The 22,088-nt window shown below is 39.7% G+C and overlaps 1 protein-coding gene across 1 annotated transcript; it reads right to left on the bottom strand.

Annotated features, from left to right (window-relative positions):
• Positions 1 to 1,043: 1,043 nt before the first annotated feature.
• Positions 1,044 to 21,825, bottom strand: card11 (caspase recruitment domain family, member 11). Its single transcript, XM_020651320.3, has 25 exons — positions 21,623 to 21,825; positions 16,496 to 16,681; positions 15,188 to 15,325; positions 14,818 to 14,994; positions 13,312 to 13,460; positions 13,042 to 13,221; positions 12,570 to 12,716; positions 11,879 to 12,004; positions 11,511 to 11,711; positions 11,249 to 11,404; positions 9,784 to 9,853; positions 9,500 to 9,696; positions 9,058 to 9,164; positions 8,659 to 8,699; positions 8,445 to 8,568; positions 7,588 to 7,789; positions 7,203 to 7,329; positions 6,753 to 6,993; positions 6,239 to 6,323; positions 5,602 to 5,697; positions 5,213 to 5,333; positions 4,247 to 4,429; positions 3,001 to 3,122; positions 2,054 to 2,169; positions 1,044 to 1,321 (listed from the first exon to the last, which is right to left on the bottom strand). Exons 2-25 carry the CDS (start codon positions 16,671 to 16,673, stop codon positions 1,117 to 1,119), a joined length of 3,489 nt encoding a protein of 1,162 aa, XP_020506976.2. The 5' UTR covers positions 16,674 to 16,681; positions 21,623 to 21,825; the 3' UTR covers positions 1,044 to 1,116.
• Between the last annotated feature and the right edge of the window lie 263 nt (positions 21,826 to 22,088).

The raw sequence follows: 22,088 nt of genomic DNA, 5'->3' as shown, positions 1-22,088 counted from the left end.
GTTCATTCCACCACCGGGGGGCGACAGAGGAGAAGAGTCTAGTCAGAGACTTAGGACCCTGTTGTGAAGGTTGGATCAGACGCCTTTCATTGGCAGAGCGTATGAGTAAAATGAATACTGTGTGGCTGTGGTGAATCAGCCACTTACAATCCAAATTGCTATTTGGAGCCTGTCATTACATCCAATATAATGAACAGTGAACACCACTAGACTGACAGCAGACAACAACTCAAACCTACGTCAATGTTTCTGAATTAAGAAACTTGGACAGACACAAGGGATGAAGATATTACATTGTAGAAATAACTCAAAAACATTCCACCACAGAACTGTGTTTACTCTTTAGGCCTATACCTTCCAACCTTTTCTTTCTTCCTTATGAACTGCTTCAATGCTTCCCTGTAAAGACTGGAGGGTCACCAGTTCAAGTCCCGGTACGGACCAAAGAAGTGTGGAAGTTGGTCTGGTTGCTGGAGAGGTGCCCGGTCACTTTCAGAGAATTGCCGAGGTGCACCCAACAGCCCTGACACGCTCCCCTTTGTAGCAGCCCCACTCTAACATCTCTCCATTAATGCATGTCCATAGGTCTGGTTTGTGCATGTGTGTACTTTGTGCGTATGTGTGTGAGTAGCATGTCACTTAATAACAGCGTTTAAAACTTGGTTTCCCCTCAGGGTTTAATAAGGTATAACAAATTAAGAAAAAAATGTATTTTTTCTTGTATTTGAAAAGCTGTCCTGCTGGCTAAAATAGACACTAATGTGTTTTCAAACACTCAATCAAATATACATTATCATTACCTAGATCCACTGAATAATACAATAAAGGAAAAGTCATTAGTTAATAAAATATTGAAATAGTTGGATGGACTTGAGTCTCCACAGTTTGAACACTAGGTGACAGTATAATATAGATGAACGCTGTCCAGAATGAAAGTGAAAGTACAGCTCAGAGGAGTGAATCATTTTTTTCCAAATGTTACTCTTTTTTTTAATTTTTTTAAATGTCTCGTGTTACATTCTCTTAATGAAAAGAAAGCCACACATTTTTAATATATAAGTTTTAATGGGGGCTCAGATACACCTTTACGTTTCATGTACAAATTGTTGTGTGAGTCTACAGGAGGTCCTGCTCCACCCACACCGTCTTCTTCTGCTCCTCAAGTATTCTGTCTTTGATGATCTTGATGAGGTCGTCCGTCCCCGTCCAGGCCTCAGGCTCCAGGCTGGCGTAGAGGCAGGGAATGCCCTCAAGCTCCTTCTCCTTTGCTCTACACGATCGCACGAACTCGTCCTCCGACTCCACACGCATAGGCAGCTTTCTGTGTGGACAGGAAACAGGAAGGAAGCAGGTGATTGTGGCGGCGTTCATAACCCTGATGAGATCTTGTAGAGACTTTGCAGCAGAGGTTTTTGTGCTTTGTTGTTATTCTCAGAAAGATAACACTCACTGTTAAGGGTTCAAAGACGCACTGTCTGTTTATAGGTACCAAAAAATATGTCATGCCTCAGATGTTTCACCCACAGGAGATAATCAATACCAATACACTCATTATTTCCAACACATCAGACATTTTGAATTCATGAGAAGGTTCCGAAGAATACCTATGTAACAAGGAAAAGCTCTTCTTAGTTACTCCAACTACTACTACTGTGTAATTTTAAATTATTGTATTTTATTTTTTTATTTAAATGATGTAAATATGTTTGATTTGATTTTAACTTCTATTTTTATTTTTAATAAGTATATTCCCATCCCCTGTTTTCTGGAGCTGCTGTAATGCACAAATTTCCCCCACGGGGGGATCAATAAAGTTTATCTTTATCTTCTTTATCTTTATCTTTATCTTTAACTATTGTTAAACGTTTCGTCAGCAGGCTGCAGAAATTCCTTACAAATGCTTAGTTTTAAAAAGACAAACTCTGTAACTGTTCTCGTGCAACTTGTCTTAAAATGAAACTTTCCATGCAAAACTTTGACGTGTGTCTGCATTTGGAAAAAGGTTTGAGGTTTGCAGCTGTGGGTAAAGTGTGTGACAATGGGTGAGACCCACCGTAACTTCTTGACATTCTTCTCACAGATCTTGATGTAGATGATTATCGGGTAGATTTCTCTCCGCAGAAGGTCTTTCACACAGCTCAGCTCAGCCTCCAGCAGGCAGTGTTTGCCCTGGCGATGGATTGAAATACAGATCTTTAATGTGTACTGGGGACTTAATGCACAAAAAAAACACACAATAGCTGAGTGCAACGCTCACGTAAAAGGATGGATGCAAAAACAAAGGAACAATCAAGTCTGAAATCACATCTTTTATTTCTATCTGTTAGTTAAAGACAATCTTTGAATCGCACAAAAAATACCCCAAAACTTTAAAAAGAGATAGTTTCAAAATATGGGAAATAAGTAGATTCAGGTTAGCTTTCATAGCATAATGACTGAAAACAGGTCAAATAGCTATACATTTCCCACATTATGCTTTAACTGTATGCCTGTGACTTCAAAAAGAAATACATGTTTCTTTTTGGAAATATGTCTTTTGTATTTATGTCAAATGAGTAGATTGATGCCACTCTCATATGTCTGTTTGAGAAAATAGGCATAGATATGTGTCGACAACTTATTATTACATGTATAATTGTGTAAAAAAAAAAGCACATTTTCTTTTTTTTAGTTAAAGGAATAGATTTATGCTCCTCTCTTTTCTGTATACTGCATTGTAAGCTTAGTTAGAAGCCAGTTGACTCAGTCCAGCATAAAGTCAGGAAACTGTGAAACACATTGATCAAAGGAACGATACAAACCATTTGACGTTGGAGAAAAAAGAATAAGAGCATAAAAACATGTCACCCAAATGTCCCCCAATACTGTGAAGACATAACAGTAGTATATTCAATTTAAGTACAAAGGCTGCTGAATGTTTTAAAAGCTTAAAAATAAGCCGACAAATGCTTCCACACACACACACACACACACGCACACACGTGTCAACCTCTAGCCTACCTTAGCAGCGACAGCTTCTATGTTTTCTCGGGTGATGCATTCAAATGTTGCATGTTTCTCTTTGTAGTGAATGAAGGGCTCCACGTTCTGCTTTAGATGAAACTCTTCTTTGGAGAGAGTGTCTGAAGCGTAGAATAAAACAAATAGTCAAATACAAGGCTACTAAAACAATGTATGCATATGTGTAACAATTCTAATTCATCAACACAGTACGTTTGATAAAAAATAGGAACAGAAAACTTTGACTCTGGGGACTGTCAACCACATGTAGACAAAATGTAAAACCTGTTATCAACTGTGTGTGTCTCACTTGATTACTACTGACCATCGCTCTGGGTGGGAAGCTCAAATGCTGTTATGACGTCTTACTGATGTGTTCCAGGGTGTAAATCATTCATTTTTTAAAATAAATTTGACAAATGATTATCATTCCAATGCTTCCTTATCAACCAGAAGCTAAAAAGACAATGAACTTTCAAAATATTGGGGGCCAGCGTGCCTTATGTTAATATAACTGCTAAAGTTAGCATCCAACCGACCTCGCTCGCTAACAATAACCCCATTCTTATCGGATAAAATCACAAATTAATGTTAGTATTAAGCCACTTTCTAGCTACAGGCAATGTTCGCTAAGAATTAGCTTGGTGCTAACGTTGACTATTTTCTGATGATGGCTAGTTATGTAATCAAATACGGTGTTTTAACTTGAATTATGTCCAATTCTCCCCCTGGAGTTTCTCTTTTCATTGTCTATTCAGTAGCTCATCCATCGATAAGTGATGGGATGATAATGATTTGTGGGATTCTCCTGTGGTAAATACACCGAACTGCAACATTAAAAGTGCATTTGATGGGCCAGCATGTGATGTTAGAAGGAAACTGGCTGCTGTGTGAAGTGAAATGTGAAACTTTCTGACACTTTATAAACTCAGGTCAAATATTTGCAGTGTTTTAAATGGAGATTTAAGTTCCTCTGTGTCCTTGCATCATCAACAGGCATCACTATCTTAATTATCAACTGGGCCATCAATCCTGCCCTAGCTGTCTCTCTGGTTACACTCCTTAGCATTTACATCACAGTGCAATACAATACCTGACCTGAATTCCAATAGTAGCTTTCTTTATTCTCCCTACCCTCCTTAATTACTTTTTGCCTGGAAAAAAAAAGACACTGGGGGGAAAAAGAAGCCAACAAGAAGGAAACGTTCCTTTGTAGTGAGGTTGCTTATTCCCGTCATACACAGACCTGGTTTGCAGATATTGAAGTCCATGGCTGCCCCCATGTTGAGTATTTTCTGGATAATAGTATTGGCGAGAGCAGTGGGAGTGAACAGGACCGGTCTTTTCCTCTGAGTCCGCTGGGGGGTGACAGTACTGTAGGGAATCAGGTTCAAACTCCTGCTCAGATCACTGTCTGGGTCGCTAGCGTCTGTTCACAGCACACACACAAAAGGGGAACATAGAGTCATGCATCTGTGGGCACAAGGTGCTGTGGTTTATTGACCATGGTAAACACATTTTATATTACACTGATGTTTCAACACGTTTTACCTCTAACCCTATACTGCGACAAATCAACTTCTGATATTCACTTTTATATATTCACTCACATTTAAAGCACTTTATTATTACAATCACAATTTAAACTTCTTTTCATGATAATACATCAACAGTCACTTTACTTCTGTTCAGCTCTCGAACCTTCGCTGGAGGAAACTTTTACAACTTCCTTTTTTTAAGACACAATTTAGTTGAACTGTTTTGTACAGCTGTGATTTTCTTTCAGTTTAAAACTTGATTTTTTTTCAAGGCTTATACTTCAATCGCCTCTTCCATCTTTTTTTAACATTCATCTTTTGACTGTTATTTAAATTTTTGCGGTACTTAAACTTAAGTTTATTTAGGTCTCGAGTACTGACACAGTCCGAGCACCCTATTTTAATCACTAAGTTTATTCCCCTTTTACTTCCCAGTTCTATATTTGTTCCCCCGACTTCTGTTTAAACTTTTAAACTGAAACTTTCTATTTGAAATTCAAAATTCAACTGAAGTTTCAAATAGTTTCACCACTTAATTTCCACAGTTAAACTTTCATTTTCAAAACAAATTCTCAAGTGTTTCATATTTTTGACCAGAAATGTTGCATTTTCTAGACGTTTCTTCTCAATCAACTGGAGTTTCACCCCCTCTGCGTCACTTTGTGCTCACTCACCCTCTGGTTTCAAAAACGTCTCAAAGCCTGGTCGTGTAAGTGTGGCGCTGCCTGAGTTGATGATCCTCACGCGCTCGCTGCTGTTCATTCGCTTGTACTTGATATCCACCTTGCTGACAAACTACAAATCATAACAGATAAAGTGGAGAATTTTTGGATGTATCCTAGCATGGTAGTGGTATGGTTTGGTTGTATTTTAGCAGAATGGACGTACTTGAAATACACACGGCAGAGATTGCAAAAGTGAAGGCTTAGTTGTGAAGATTTTATAGATATTTGAATTTTGTTATGCAGTTGCAAAAAGGCTTCTACTTTTTAAGATTGTAGCATTTGAAATTCATATCTGGGGGAAATGCAACATTGCGGATCTGGCTAAAGTCGTATTTTACCTGGAGTATTTGAGTGAGGAAAACGCTGGCTCTGGACATTCGTGGGCTGGCTTTAGGATCAGGAGAGTGGCTGGCTTCTTCCGGCTGCAAATTGTTCTACACAGAAAACATACAAGCACCTTATATTTACTTTTCGCTGTAGGGTAAAAATCAACTTTGAAATCTTGATATTGAAACAACATTGAAAGTGGCAAACATGTAGACAGTAGTTTTCTGAAAAATAATGCACACTCTCAACTTAACAATTGTGCAGACTTAATGGAACAATTTAAAGATGAGTTGAGATAAAATTACATATATAATAAAAGGGAAAATATTATAAATCGATAAAGAGGATTGGGACAAGAGGGCAGATTATTAAGGTCATCAAAAAATAGCTGAAGGAAAGTTATGGCTGAAAAAGTCCTGGTTTATTCAGGAAAAAATGGGACCACAATAAAAAATCTGATGATTAAATAATTGAGGTATGTTTCATGCAAATAACCCAGCTTGATCAAAGAAAAAAGATTCACTTTTTAGTTTTTGCTTTGTTGCTTGCTGTGTGTTGCTTTATGAATGCTTTATATTTCACATATAAGTGAAATATTTTTATAATTCTGCTTCTCAGGAAGAGACGGTAGTTCAGGAGGTTTCTTACCCTGCTGTTGCGGTAGATTTCATTCTCGTCTTTTCCCCCTCGACACATTAACCTTTGAATCTTCACAAGGAGCAGCTGCCGGGCCCTACATTCACACACATCAAATCACACAGATCAGTGTAAAATTAGCGGATTTGAAACAATTGCAAGAGCAAAACCAGTGATCCATCATTTCAGAGTTTCATACACAAGCATCTTCCTGTGCTCCGTGGTGGCAACAACAGGTTTTGGGATGTAACTGAAAATGTTGTGAAGTCTGATTGTGATTACACTTTTTTCTCCTTGATGCAACAGATTAGTGAAACTTTGCGTACTGAAAGCAGGTGTGACATTCGTAGGGTTGTTCAACTGTTCACATTTCTTACATCATGCTCTGAAACCTGAAGCACTGAAGCAGAACAAACACATCATTTACATCATCCTGTTGAAGTTGTCTTTAACACCACTGTGCAGTGCTCATCTCAAAGTTCACGCTTCATAACTAAAACAAGCTGTCATTGTAAAAGATGTTTACCTTGAGTTGCTGGGTATGGTTCCACGGTCGACCAAGTCAGAGCCACTGTACGGGTCGACGCGAGCGCACAACCATTCACAGCGGCCCTGGTGCCAGGTGTCCAGCACATGCACCACCTCATCACAGCGCACGCTCAGAGAGCAGCTGTCTGATTGGCCGGATATGTTGAGGTTGACCCGTATGTGAAAAGAGTCGCCAGAAGCCAGCGTTTCCTCTAAGTCCCTCTGAAGACGACGGTAAGCTGGAGCAAACGCAAGCAATACAAATTATCTTCAGTTATAGAACTCTTAATTTGAAGAAATCTGATTGGATAAAGAGGCATTCCATGAGTGCTGATATGACAAACAACAGCACTGGGACTTTAAACATTATGCATCTCTCTACTTCATATGTTCTGAATACCAGTACTTATAATAACAACAAACAGCCATCTAAATAAAAAACACCCACTGTCAAAGTTGGCTCGATAGTGCAGCTTGACCGGTCCAGAGCAGTGCTGCAGCGTCCAATGGGCCTCTTCCTGAGTGCTGGTGTCCAATGAAACGCTTTGGTTCTCCCCACGTATGCATCCTTCGAGCTGGTCGGCCAAGTCACAGAACAAAACCAATGAATTACGGCTAAAAGTTTACATTTTTATATTTTATATGACATTAATAATAGTTGGGAAAGGTACCAAAAGAGCATGCATTACAAATAAAATGATTTGTGGTGGATGCCTCTGAATTTGTACATATTCAGGTAATGGTCCTTGTTCTTACTAGTTGAGTTATTGAGTAAAATAAAAGAAGTCAATGAACCCTTTTTCATCTCACAGTTTGCAGAGTGGACTACGTACCAACAGGAGGTGGTGGCCCTCTCGTAGCCCAGCCTTCTCAGCAATGGAGCCTGACTGGACGGACGAGATGAATATCCCACTCTCATTACCCCCGACCAGAGTGATGTCCTTCATCAAGTTATCGCCTTGCAGCAACAGCTCCTGTACTGGCTTCAGGGAAGAGCTGATCCTCGAGAAGGAGGACAGAGACGGACGAAACGGCCTGCGCACAAATTCCCACACAACATGCTTGACAATAGAAGATGTTTCTTAATTAACTTGACTTGATTATTCTTGTGCTTTTGCTTTCATTCCACATTTTCACACAACGGCCATTTTCCTTTGACGTCATGCTCAGCTTGGTGAGCTATAAAAAAACGCTGGTTTAATGATGCATTGCTGTGTGCCAGGATGTTAACTGATTACATCTTTATCCTCTGCTTGATCCCAGCAACTGCAAAGACAAATCAGTGTTGATCTGATAGTAATCAAGCTTTATTTGAAAACCCATTAGCTTCCATCAGACAACAGCTAACCATAGAAATCAGCCACTTGCTAGCTTGTATTTCTCAAAAGAGGAGTGTTGCTAAAAGATTATAGGCTATTACCATTTACCAGTACAATAGAAAAGGAGTTTATCACTAGCTATTATTATGTTAGTTAAGAAGTTGCTGAACGCTAACATAAGATATTGGCTAATAGCTAATATGTTCTTTTGAAACATGACTTATATCCATCCAGATTTTCACTATCCCCATTCATTTAGAAACAATCACATGCAATGTCACAACAGTATGAAGTCTTAAGAGGATTTAATCTCACCCGAGTGTGACATTAGAGAAAAATGGCCGCCATTTTTTAAACTGTGTAAAGCGTACCTCTCTAGAGAGAGTTTCCTGAATATGTTGTTGACTTGTTCCAGGTCGTAAGTGTCCATAGTTTCTGACTGATAGGACGAGGAAGATGAGTGGACAGAAGGTGGACCCTGCTGTACTTCATCGTCTAAGGGAAGGGAATAGAGAAATGTTATCAAGAGATGAGTAAACTATATGTGAATGGTTACATTTTGGACGGTGTGGAAGTATACTTTACCAAACTCCATCTCCATGTTGTCACTATCAAAACCAGAGAGGCTGAAAGAGACAAAAAAGTTACAGCCAGAATTAGTAGGAAATAAATATTAGCGCAAACAATAACATGGCTCATACATCTATCAAAGGTACAATAATGATAATAGGAATAGGGATGAGAAAAGTAAAAGAAATGTGAGGTAAGCAACTAAAACACATAAAACACATAAAAAAATCAGAGGTACAATTTAAACATTCAGAAATAAACAAAGTCAATGACACTCAAGGAAATCCACATAAAAGCCTGTTTGTAATTTTGCATTAAGAAAGAATTTAAAGGATTTAAAGGATGAAACTGAGTTTGCTGGTCTACCTTCCGACATGAATAGATAAACCGACTCTGGTACGGAGTTGTAACTACCTGCAGGGATTAAAGTCGTTTTCTTTCTCCCTCTCTCTGCGGTAAAGCGATGATTTATCTGGCGGCTCAGGTTGCGTGGATTGGATGCTGTAATTACGGTAACGCAGCTGAAAATGTAAAATGAAACAAAAACACCAGTTATGGACTTTTATTGTACTTCTACTACTTTTTTTTCTTCTTCAAAGATTTATGCCTTTTATTGTAGAGATAGGACAGTGGATAGAGTCCACTTGACCGCCTGCTTGGAGGACCACAGCGTCCATACATGGGACCGCGCACTAACCACTGCACCACCAGCGTCCCACTTCTACTACTTTTAATAATACATTTTGAAATGCATTGAATCGATTAACACATACAAACCAAACCCAAAACAAAGAAACACAATAGTGCAATCAACTGGTAAGTAGAATTAATATTTCAGATTGAGGGTCGCGCTCACCATATTTGGCCTGTTGGACGGTTCCACGGGTGTGAAGGGAATTGGAGGGGGGGTTGAAGGGAAGGAGGAAGAGAGGGGGGGAGCAGAGGAGGTAGGATATGTCGGGGACATCATGAAGCTCGGGGAGGGAGGGAGGGAGTTGCTGTGGAAGTTCCTTGTCTGGATTTCAAGACAGTCTCCTCCGTTGACTGACAGAACTGAAAGTTTGAGACGAATGTGCAGAAAAAACGTAAATAAAGGAAGTGTGATGGTAACTTAAGAGGAAATCTCGGACTGTGTGTCACCTGCAGGTTGAGCGGCCTCTGGCTCGGTTTGAAGGTCTTTGGGTACACAGATTGGAGACTTCACTCTGATCTAGAACGTAAAATATAAAAAGTATTTTAGTGTCTATTCAATAAGAAGCTAAAAGGCTAATCCAACAGCAGCCGTTTTGCAATTACGTCACACTTAAGGTAGGAATCAAAAACACTATTGTGACATATGACTACTGTGTTCCAGTTTTGCACGGGACATAGGTAATGTGTCATCCATTACCTTCAGGTTCAGGTTACTTTATTTGTACCCGTAGGTAGATTTGGTTGCAGAGAGATACACTTAATACAACACAAACAATACAAACACACAAAGTGCAAATGTGATATGCACTTGATATGATATGACACGGGTAAAAGTGCTGAGGTGCATAAAGTGTGCAAGTTCCAATCACAATGAATGAAACAAGTTGATCTGTAAAAGCTACAGAGCCGAGAACACCAGAATAAATAATACATGCATAAAGAACCACAAACAAGCATGACAACAACTTCTCAGGCTGCTATCTCCGTCCCTCCATGCAAGGTCTTCATGAAATTACAATGACCACATCAAGCAGCAAAGAGGAAAGACATGATACACACACTATGACTTGTTCTGCTCTATAATGGCTGCTTGTTTCACTTTCCCTTTTACCTAAATGATTAGCAACTGAAAAGACAATGCAAAGTGAGCGTTACCATGCACATTGGACCATGTTTCAAGATAAATCACAATATGTGTCATTGTACAAGCTAGCTAACATTGATATTAGCTAGGAATTGGTTAGATTGTAACGTTAGCTGTTGTGACTTTGCTGTTGGTATCTTCTGATTCATCGACTAAGTGATTTTAGACATTTACTTATAATCACATTGCTGCCTTTCCATAACCTGAACATTATGATGATTATGATGCCAGGCCAGCCGCCCACTTTCTGCTGTAGAAGTGGACTGATGAAAACAGAAACTCCTAACTCAGATATCTACCCATATATATGATCATGATGGTTACCTATCTGATCCAAGCTAGGCTAAGCTTCAGGTACAGAAAAGAGTCTTAGGGATTTAAAGCCTCCCATACAAACTAGCTATTAAGTTAAGAAGAAACTTGTAGTCCCAGAGGTCAGGAATCGTATGTTTCGAAAAGGTTTTCAGTATTTTCCTTGTGTCAAAATTTGAATCTTGTCCCCCAAAAGGGGGCGGAGCTTGTGATAATTGGGCTTAATGATATGTGGTGATTTGATGGCAAAGTAGTTTGTCTTTGAATTGATGTACCTGCTCATGTATGTGATTTATCATAAGATAACTTTAGGATGTCTCCTGAAAGACAAACCTTAAACGTTACAGTACGAGATTTAACAGGTGGGGTGTAAGGTGCTAAATAGTTTGATAAATCATTTCATAAGGGGATATATAGTTTGCAAATAGATAAGTATGAGTAATGGACAGTGTTTACCACTGCTTTGGGGTGGAGTCTGCGTTTAAGGCGAGGCTCATCAGGTAGGAGCTTGTCCTCGGGTGACTCATCACTGGACCATTCTGATTGGCCAGGGCCAGGTTTTAACCCTTCCCTCTTCGAGATGATTGCCAGAGACATGTCTCTTGGCAGACTCTGCAAGATCAGACGAGGAAATTAACAGGAAACATTAGCAAACCTTTGAACATCAGGAACATGTGGAGTTAAAATGAAACTTTTATGATACTGTGGCTTTATTTACCCCAACTTGGTCCAAAACAATATCTTTGGACAGACGTCGCAGGCGGGACTCTAGTGTGACCAGCTTGGCTTCTTTTCGAACAATCTCTATATGAAGTTCATCGCTCTTTTCCTCCAGCTCTCTGATCTGTTTGCGATACTTATCTTTGTCGATAAGACTCTGGGAGAATTGATGCTGGGCTTCGTCTCGGGCTCGAAATGCCTGCAGCACAAAAAAAATACAAAAAACACTTTGCATTCATAAACACACACCAACAATGAAAATGTGTAATAGTAACAGTACACAGGTGCAATAACCTGTGTGTGTGTGTGTGTGTGTGTGTGTGTGTGTGTGTGTGTGTGTGTGTGTGTGTGTGTGTCCATTTTCACCTGGTCCCTCTCCTTCTCCACTTCGTCCAGCTGAATGGTGATGGTGTCCATGCGATTACGATACATCTCACAGTCCTTCTGCAATGTGGAGCACTTCAGCTCCAAATCCTCCTTCTCTTCCAGATACTACACATATACACACACACACACACACACAGTTCACACAGTTTATTCAACAAAGGCAGATACAGGAAGAGAAACACGGAGGGAGTAAGAAGAAAGGCCAGATTACATAAAAAGAAAGGCTTGTGATGGGGTTTTTTTTTTACACAGGGTGTGTTTCACAGATTGTCTCATGGGTATATGACTCTCTGGTCATGTGTTGTGTTTCTCTGGAGAGTTTTTTCTAACCTTTGTTGGTCATACAACAAGAACAAAAAAGAGCACTTTTCAAAATCCAACATAGAAAGTGCTTCACAAAGGCAGCAAATAAAACAGACTGGTGATACAGCCAATAGGTTAAAAAACAAAACTACTAATACTAACAAGACTAGGTATCAATATGTTTTATAACAATTAATAAAAAGACAGATTAAATGCAATTAGATACAAATATGTGTATCAACCCCAAGTCTGCTTTACATTAATCCAGTTCAAAACAGCCACACATGAACAAAGATTACAAAATCAAGCTGCAAAATCTGCATGCTTTTTTGTGTTAGCTTGTGTGTTCGTCGAGTGTATTTTTTACCTTATCCCGAAGTTCTTCTGCCTGTCTGAGTTCTTCGTGGAGGGCATAAAGGCGGTTAACAAGATCTTGTCTGTCTTCTAGCGCTTCCTGTCTGTCGTGCTCCAAAATGTCGAGAATGGCCTTGTCTGACGCAGGCAGGGGACCAGGCTGTGTGTGAAGAAGCACACACATTGTTGGGTATGGGTCTTGTGTGTTCCTACTTAGTGGATGATTTGTATTAAAAATGTGAAGGGCTTCTGTAAAAGTAAAGTAAAAATAGCCTGAGTCCCATCCCATTATCTTATTGGTTACAAACCCAACAGGCATCATCTCTTAATGCTGTATTTCTATTCAGCTTAATTTCCCTCTGTAGTTATTGTTTATTGCCTTCAATTTCCCTGTTTCTGTTAGAAAACAGTTCATCCCAACTGACAGATATGTGACCAAGGGGAAGGAAAACGTCCAGACATTTTGCTTGTGTGTTTTAGCGTACTTGTATGATGGACTGCAGGTCCTGTAGTTTAATCTTCAGCATTTTGTTCTCTTTTTCCAGCTCAAAGATCTGCTCTTTCTTTGGCCGGTTCTCCATGTCATTCTTCAGCTTGAGACTCTGCCTCCTCTCCATCTTAAACTCTTCCTCCACCTTGTTCAGTCTGTGCTTTAGCTGATCAATCTAAAAACACAGAGAGGAGAGAATGAAGAGTGTCATATCGATGCTATGAACCCCATGTTTCGATGTATGTATCTTTTTATAAATGTGTACCTCCAGCTGCAGGTCTCGGCTCCTCATCACTGCCATGTTCTTCTCTTCACTCAGTGTGGCGTACCTCATGGCCAGTTTGTAGTTTTCATCTTTTACTCTCAGCAGCTCGTCACTGTAGGTATTTCTGTCTTCTCTCAATTTATTGTACCCTGGAGAGCCAATCACAGTCAATACCTTATCTGTTATAGGCTAGATCAACATTAGCTATTTCAGACTTAGTTTGAAGACTTTTAGAAAAAACGACTTGATTCAGCTGAAAACAGAATTTTAAGGTGACCATTTCAGGAAGGACAGATGTTGTTTATTGACAGTTAGAATTATATTATTTATTTGTTTGTTTGATCATTTAAGTACTCACTGCTTAGCCTACGGCTACCAGAAAATCTAGACAGAGATTTCAAAATGTATTTTTCACTGGGTTTACGACTCATAGGATGACACCACAGCGCCCTAGTTCTATTAAAAAACAGTTGTTAGTTGTGTGTTGGCAACAATGCCTGTACCCAACTGTGGTGCACCGAGCATTAAAAACCCAGCATGTGTGGTGGGGTAGCAGTTTCATTATAAGTTGGCAAGCATTTTGGTTTGGATTTATTCCTCAGCCATTTGAGACACTAAGCACTCTTTATCTTAATATTCTAAGCTTGATCCAGCTCATTAACCATGACTTGAGGGATAAAAAGTACAACGGCGGATTAGGGCAACGTTAATTTTTTCTTTTTTCTTTTATTTCGAGATTAAAGCTGTAAATTAGCCAGAATAAAGTCGGAAATTTATGAGGATAATCTCGTAAATTAACGAGTTCGAGACCAAAATGATGAAAGTATTTTCCTCTGCAGACAACTTCCTCCAAGTCAGTGTGGTTCTTTTTTCGTAAAAGCCACAGGTTCTTGCAGTATCTTGTGCTGATATTTTATGACAATGTGAATATGATGACGTGCCAAGAGCATCATAGTTTCATACCTGCATAAGTAAAGCCCCAACACAACTATTTGTGTCTGTTATCGGTCTGCCTTGTTAAAGTGTCTCATGTGCAGAGCCAGTTTGTGTCATATTCATAAATCATTTTACAGATAAACAAGTTCTTGCAAGTTGAAGTGAAAACTTCTCTTGTACTGGTTTTACCGACTACACAAGGAAGCAGCCTATTTCCTTATTAGTGAAACCTTTAGGACAAGATGCACCATGTTTCTCATTTGAGAACAGGATGCTGCTGCTCTTCTGATATAGACTAAAATAACGACTTTATTCTTTTATTCTTTAAAGGCTGGCCTCAAACTCGTGGATTTACAAGATTAAACTCGAAAATTTACGACTTTATTCTCGAAAGTTTACGACTAAAATCTCGAAATTAAAAAAAATAAATAATAATTAACATGGCCCTAATTCTCCATCGTAAAAAAAGAGCTTTATAGCCTACATAAGAAAGTGCAGCAGAGAAATGCAGATGTATTGGGGGTTGTATTTTATGATTACAAATATTCAAACTATTGTTTTTTTTTTTACTCTGTTGGAAGGCCTGCAGCTCTTGATTGGCCAGCCGAAGTTTCTTCTGTTCGTCCTCCAGAGTGCAGTTTTTTCGGCTGAGCTCGACATGCTGCAGGGTCTTGGCTTTAGACTGCTGCTGCAGCTTCATCACTTCGTTCATCAGGAAATGTGTCAGACCCTCGTGACCCTCCTCCACTGCAGTGAGGAAGCGCACAGAGGATGTGGAGAAAAAAACAAACAAACATTATGTCACAGGCTTCACTGCAAGCTGTATAGAAATCTAAGATTTGTCAACAGGTAAGAAATAAAGAGTATCATCCAAATGATCAGCTGCAGTGGAAAGTAAAGTAAAGTTGTGTGTCCATGAACATGTGAATGAAAGCCTCACCCACGATGGTGGAGAAGCGTCGGGTGGGATCTTTCCCTGTGACCAGCTTGTACAGTTCCGGGTAGTAAAACTCCAGACTCTCCAGAAAAGCCACATATCCTCGCTCTCCTTTAGTGTGGAGGATGTCAAGTAGACGGCCTGAGGGAGGATTATATAAAGTATGACAAGGTGAAGAGTTAAGTCAAGTTTCTTTCACTTATCTGTTCATGTATATAACGTTAAACTAACTCCACTGTGCTTCTCAAACATGAACAAAGATTACAAAATCAAACCGACCACTTATCTGACCTCCCTGTGCTTTTTTGTGTTCGCTTGTGTGTTCGTCGAGTGTATTTTACCTTATCTCGAAGTTCTCATATAAAGTGTGGCTAACATAAATGGGAAGATTCTCGGGGTCTGTGCCAAATGCAATTTGACTGTGCACCGTACCTTTAAATTCAACTGAATTATAAAACTGAATTTAATTGATTTATATTCTTTTGTGTCCTGAAACAGAGGTTTAGATCGATATCAAAAGATATTTGTAACTCTCCTACCTGGGTGTAAATGTGTGTGTGAGTTAAGGTATGTGTATTTGCACGGCCAGCACGGCCAATGTTGTGAGAGGACTTTCAGCGAAATGAAAGGCTAACAATGAATCTACACCAGACGTTACAACTATTAAAGCAAAGGCTAGAACACATGACGAGTCATATCTCCCGCTCAGCTTCACCTGTGAATCAGTGTGAATCAGTGTGCCACATCCTATCTGTGTGAGAGAGCTTCTTCTGCAGTTGTCTCAATCAACACAAACTACAGAAGCAGGACATTGAAAATGAGGTAAGAGTGGCCGTCTCACAGTTGCATCCCAGACTTCAGAAAATCTGTAGCACATAGAAGCCCAAGAAGATTTTTTAAATCTGTTTTTTTTTTTTTTCAGGGGAGTTGTTCATCTTCAGAAAGTCTGGTTTTGGAAAAACATCTGCTGACAGCTGTGATGTTACATCTTGACTATTTAGAAGTTTCATGTTGCAGTATCACTTTTAATTGCTTCCTCTGAAAAAGACGCTTATTAGTCTTTTCACTTCGCTGTCTCACACTGAAGTTACTTTTCCGAACTTTGTGCAGACATGTTTGAGATTAATTCTAAAAATGTAGGAATTTGTTAGCGTATATGTTTATATGTTTATATGATGATTTGTGCAATGAGAACTGAGGGGATTAGTCCTGACAGAGAGTCAACGCCTGTATGCACTATAGACGCACACTATTGCAATAAAGATAATAAGACGTGGATGAAATACAGCATCATCTTAGCTCTCTTCCTACTTGTGCGGTTTGCTTTGGAGACGAGCAGCCTGGAGTTGAGGATCTCGTCTTCATCTTGTTCGTCCAGGACTTTGCACTGGCGGAGGTACGGGGTGAGTTTTTCAGGGGAGATGATGCGACACAGTTCGTATCGTTTGCACTCCACCTTCTCCCACATGTCCTCCACGTCGTTCTCCATCTGACAGCCTGAAAAGCAGTTTAAACAAAGTCACTTTTACTTTTGAAGAACTGAATTAAAGGAGGCCAGCTGTAGGGAAGGCAAGCGTTCAGATAAAAATAATCTATCATAGTTCACTGTTGATGGAACAATTGGCATGTAGTTGTCTTCTGGTGCGTTTCTCCTGAAATATATTCAAACCTGGGCACAACATGATGCACATTTCCTCCCAATTTGTAGGGAAAGTACAAACAAATGAGCTTATTTATTCAATCTTTAAAATAAGTTTCTTTAAAGGTTACCAAGAAAAGTGTGGGTAAGAATTATGTTGTATTCTCAACCACAGAGATTTTGGCAGGTCAATGATGATGTCAATTTCCTTATAAATTAAAAGTCCCTGTCAGTTGGGCCTAATTGGTGTAGGTATATCCAAGGGACAGGGGGTTTCCCTGTCCCCTTTTATAAGATTATGAAGCTTCAGGGCTGTGTGCAAAAACACACATCACACAAAACTTCAAAATAAAAGCTGGGGGAGAATTGAAGAAATACAAATCTGAAGATGGAGAAGGAACTGACTCTAAGCCTAAGAAAACTCAAGCCGGTCTCACATGAAGGTTTACCTCATCAGATTTGATTTATCTAGCGTTTCACTGAACAGTCTACGCTTTAAATTGCCTCGACTCACAAAAAGAAAAGCTTCATGAGAAGTGAACCCAAAGCCTTTTTAGGGGGGACTTGTCCCTCTACTCATAAAGAAAAAATACAAAACATGATCTGTTAAAGATATGAACCCGACGGCCGCAGATTAAAAAGCTTTATCACTTGTCAGTAGCCAATATTAAAATATAATAATATATATTATGATAACAAAAGCATGAGAGGAGGAGGGAAAAGGACAAGTAGTCTGAAAAACCAACAAACTTTAACCAACTGACGTCTTTCCATTCACCTTCTGTTTGTTTTTATTTTGCTTTTCTACAGACATTATATACAATCTCTATGTTCCTCTCACTCCTACATGTTTTCCAGTCTCTCTCTCTCTCTCTCTCTCTCTCTCTCTCACACACACAAGCACACAAGCACGCAAGAATACGCACACACTGTCCGTGCATCTCCTGGATTTGCATGCTGTTGGGGTCAGTGGGTGTTATCCTACAATCCTTCTTTGTGACTTGCAGCCTACACTTAGGCAAATCAGTGCTATCTGATGCTATTACTCACGTAAACACACACACACGCACACACACACATACACAGAGTCACAAACGTACTTTTGCATTTAACTGTCACCTGCAGCGAGCATGTGTCAACATCAGACAGACAACGTAAGGTTACTGTCAGTGTGCTTCAGCTCACTTCAGTGACCTTCACTCCATTATATTTATAAACTGTATGTATGTATTTTTAAAGATTTTCATTCTTAGGAAGTCAGAGAGCCAAATCAATGATAAGTGACTTTTTACATACAGTCTGCGACAGAAATATCACACCTTCAGCACTTCAGCCGACTATTCTTGTCTTCAGTCGCAGTAAGATGAAGAAACCACAAGTGCTCGCACCATCACACACCCATGCTCATGCACAAGAAGTGCACGTTGAAAACATGCGCGCGTGCACACACACATTACACGTGCACGCACATTACACATGCACGCACAGAACCCCCTCAGTGCCCCTCAGTAACCACATGCATGTTCTCTCTTCTCTTATTTTGGAGCTTATTGCCGAGAAAGCTCGTCCCTGCTTCCTCCTTTTCAGACCAGATGTGTGTAGTAGCTCTCTTCCTGTGCTCTCTTTTAGTCCTCTCTGTTGCATGCATGTCTTTGTAGTAATGTGGTCAGGGGAGCCGATTGGGTTTTTTAGAGCAGTGTGTGTGTGTGTGTGTGTGTGTGTGTGTGTGTGTGTGTGTGTGTGTCCTTTAATGTAATCTTAACACACAAACTTTATAGGACCATCATGCTTTGCCTGAATTACTCATGACAGTCACTTTTGATGCTCTCTGTGGACAGGCTCAGTTGTCCTGTTGTGTTCACTCTGATATCATTACTTTCTGAACTGTCATATTTCCACTTGGAAATGTCAAAGTAAATGTTTCCAGTTCGGTTTTTATTCTGAATGTTGTCAACCACAGATTTCTTCAACACAGGACCTTCCTCCACCAACGTTATATAAAACAAACTGCACTTTATGTATACAATGCAAGCACGTAATGTTTGCTGTCCTTACATTAAAACAGGAATGATTCCATGACAGAAAATGTCATTTTTAACATCCAGCACATTTTTAATTCACTGTAAATCAAAGCTGTGTTCTTCAGAATCAAACTAAATTGAGAAATCTCTGTGCACATTTTAACATTTTCAAACACGGAAATGCAAAACAAGGATTTTTTTTTTCACACAGTGTGCACCTGTGTAAGAAATTAAGTTTGCTTTTATGATTTCTATTGCTTAAAATAATTTCTGGTATTTCAGGTACTTTGTCCCTCGAGGTCAGCGATTGGATGTCATGAAGTGCTTCATTTCAGCACACTTTTTTTCAACAACGTCAGTTAGTTAAACAAACTTTAACTAACTGACATCTTCCCGTTTGTTTTTGTTTTAATTTTTGACAGACAAACTTTAAATACTACAGACATGAAGGTGAATTACTTGTTCATATTTTTACATTTTCAAACAGGGAAACTACTAAAAAGTCATGGTAATGTTCACACACCATGCACATACTGTATATGAGTGATTATATCGTAAACCAAAGACATAGAATGTACATTTTAAATCAAATGCTTCTGTATTTGTAGCGGCCTGTTCCTTTGTTTCATTCTATTCTAATGCAATGCACCAAAAAGGCAAATTCCTTGTGTGTGTACAACTTCTTTTGAATAGTAAACGTAACTAATAAGTAGTTTAAATCTGTAGCCCCAGGGCAGGACTCAGAGACAACTTTACAACAGCATTCAATTCATCCACAGTGAAATTCACAAATGATGAACAGGCTACGAGACACTACACGATATATAATCACAACGCTGCAGCATCAAGTTCCTCCTCAATGGCATCCACCATAAATCCATTAAAAAGATGAAAAGGCTACACTGCAGAAACAGCGGCAACATATACCCTAAAAAAAACCATCAATACACTACAGCATGATCAAACAGAGGTCATGAAACGTCGAGTGGTTATGAGGAGTACATGATTGAGTTGATTTCTGTCATGATTTAGTCAAAATCTCAGAAGTTCCAGATATCTGTTGCTCTAATAGTTGTGACCCAGATTTATTTCTCAGCCAATCACATTTATAGTGTGCATAGATAAAACGATTCAGGATGGATGTCAGGAATATCAAACCACCCAGCAACTCTATAAAACCGTCACTGATCCATAGGTTACAAAGACATTCAGACACAAGTTGAATCCAAAGTGTGCCTGTTGCTGTGACACAGAAATAACAGTTTGGCCTTTCCACATTACGGCTCAGTGATCTATAGGAGGCTTGCTGTCGGTGTGTACTGGACTGCGATTGGCCCGCATGCTGCGCTGAGGGGCAGATATGACTGGTTCAGGTGTGCAAACCATCATAGAGGCTCCATTGTGCAGAGGAGCTGAAGCTTATAGGAATCTGATCTGCATGTGAGCTCAGAATGGGACTAAAGATGGGAAAGAGGGGCAGAGATTAACTACTTCCTGCTGTGGACGGCCTATATGCACACATGTTTGATATGGATAACTCACTCAACTTACTTTAAATGTCGATGCCACCACCAACATGCTATTGTATTGTTTTTTTGGAAAACACAGTATTTGTTATGGTACAATTTCTGCTGCAATCCATGAGCTTTAAATCAGGACAATGTGATTTCTCTTTTTTTTTTGTTTATTGCTGTAAATTAAGGGTAACTACGTGCCGATGTGTAAGGTGAGATTTCATACAAGGCAGGCCAAGTTATGTTATTAAGCACCATTTATAGACTTTTTCAAAGTGTTTACAGAGCGGGGGGGGGGGGGGGGGGAAGGGACACGAGGAACATCGAGGGCCGTGAAATAAATAAAATCAATTTAAAAAAAAAAAGAGAGAAGTATCGATATCTCAGCCCAGACTTCAAACCTCAAGCTCATTAGTCAACTGCTGAACATGAACAAATGCAGATTCTTGTTTGCACCGAGCAGAGGAGGAAACCTTTAACAACAATTTCAAATGTATGGTTTGGTTTAGAAGAGAATAAAAGTGAATTCAAACCAAAAAGACAACTAAATAAAATAAGAAAAAAATAATACAGTAGGATGAATAAATGAAATATCTATTCACACATATATTGCTCTGGATATTGTTAATCTTTTCATGCAAATGTCCATCCACATAAATGTGCTGTTACATCCCTGCTGCATGATATCAAGATTATAAAAAAAGAAAGCACAGTATTTGTTGATGTGTAACAGAAACTATTGTCTTTATATCTTATTCGTAAAGGGAGGAGCTCTTCTTCCATCCACACAGTTGAGAGCACAGTCAAACACAGTCCCAGCATGTCCTATGTACAGTATATCACTCTGCATGACCTCTCTTATCTCTGTGTCCCTGCATCTCCCTCACCTGGTTCTCATCTCGTTCCCTCTGCACCTGCACCTGCTGCGGGAATCCCAAACATTTTTGATAAAGCCACATTCTGGCTCAGAGGATGACTACCACTGAAACAATCTTTTTTTTATGTAGAAGCCAAGAAGATGTCAGAGCAGGTGTTACGCCTGTGCAGACTCTGCTTTCAGGTGGAAAAACTTGGTGAAGGTGCAGAAATGATTCAGTAAAAGTTCTCTGAGCAACTTCACCGGAGGTCTGCAGCTTCTCTCACATCACGTAGGCTAGTTACGTTTTCATTCACACTGGTGGAATTTAATCAAACCTGTTTCGTGTGATTGTTCGAGTCGACTCTTCTACAAATGTCAAATGAGAAATAAGAGTTGATTTCCTACCTGAGATGTGACGGATTAGTTGAGCCCGAAAAGAGTTGCGGACAACCTCGAGGGCTGCGAGGTGTGGTGGTTGTTTTTCTTGTTTTGAAAACCCAGAAAACGGCAGTTGACAGTGAATCCAGAGGCTCAGGTTGTCTCCATTTATCCGACAGAGAGAGGTCTCTTAACGGGACTGAAGATAGGATGGGACTCACTGCTGCATACCCAGAGAGAGAGAGAGAGAGAGAGAGAGAGAGAGAGAGAGAGAGAGAGAGAGAGAGAGAGAGAGAGAGAGAGAGAGAGAGAGAGAGAGAGGCGGAGGCGGATGGAAATCACAAGTTGAGAGGTGAGGAAGCCCGTCTGACCTGCTGTGAACACACACTGTCATAATTAAACAGCCAATCATTTTTACAATACTGCAGCAGCGCAGGGGACTTGTAACTGGAATTAATTCACTTAATTCATGCACACAACAACCAATAATAAA

Source organism: Labrus bergylta, chromosome 16, assembly GCF_963930695.1.
Source record: "Labrus bergylta chromosome 16, fLabBer1.1, whole genome shotgun sequence".
Classification (NCBI taxonomy): domain Eukaryota; kingdom Metazoa; phylum Chordata; class Actinopteri; order Labriformes; family Labridae; genus Labrus; species Labrus bergylta.
Note: the sequence above shows the minus strand (reverse complement) of the source record. Positions and strands in the feature narration are given on the sequence as shown.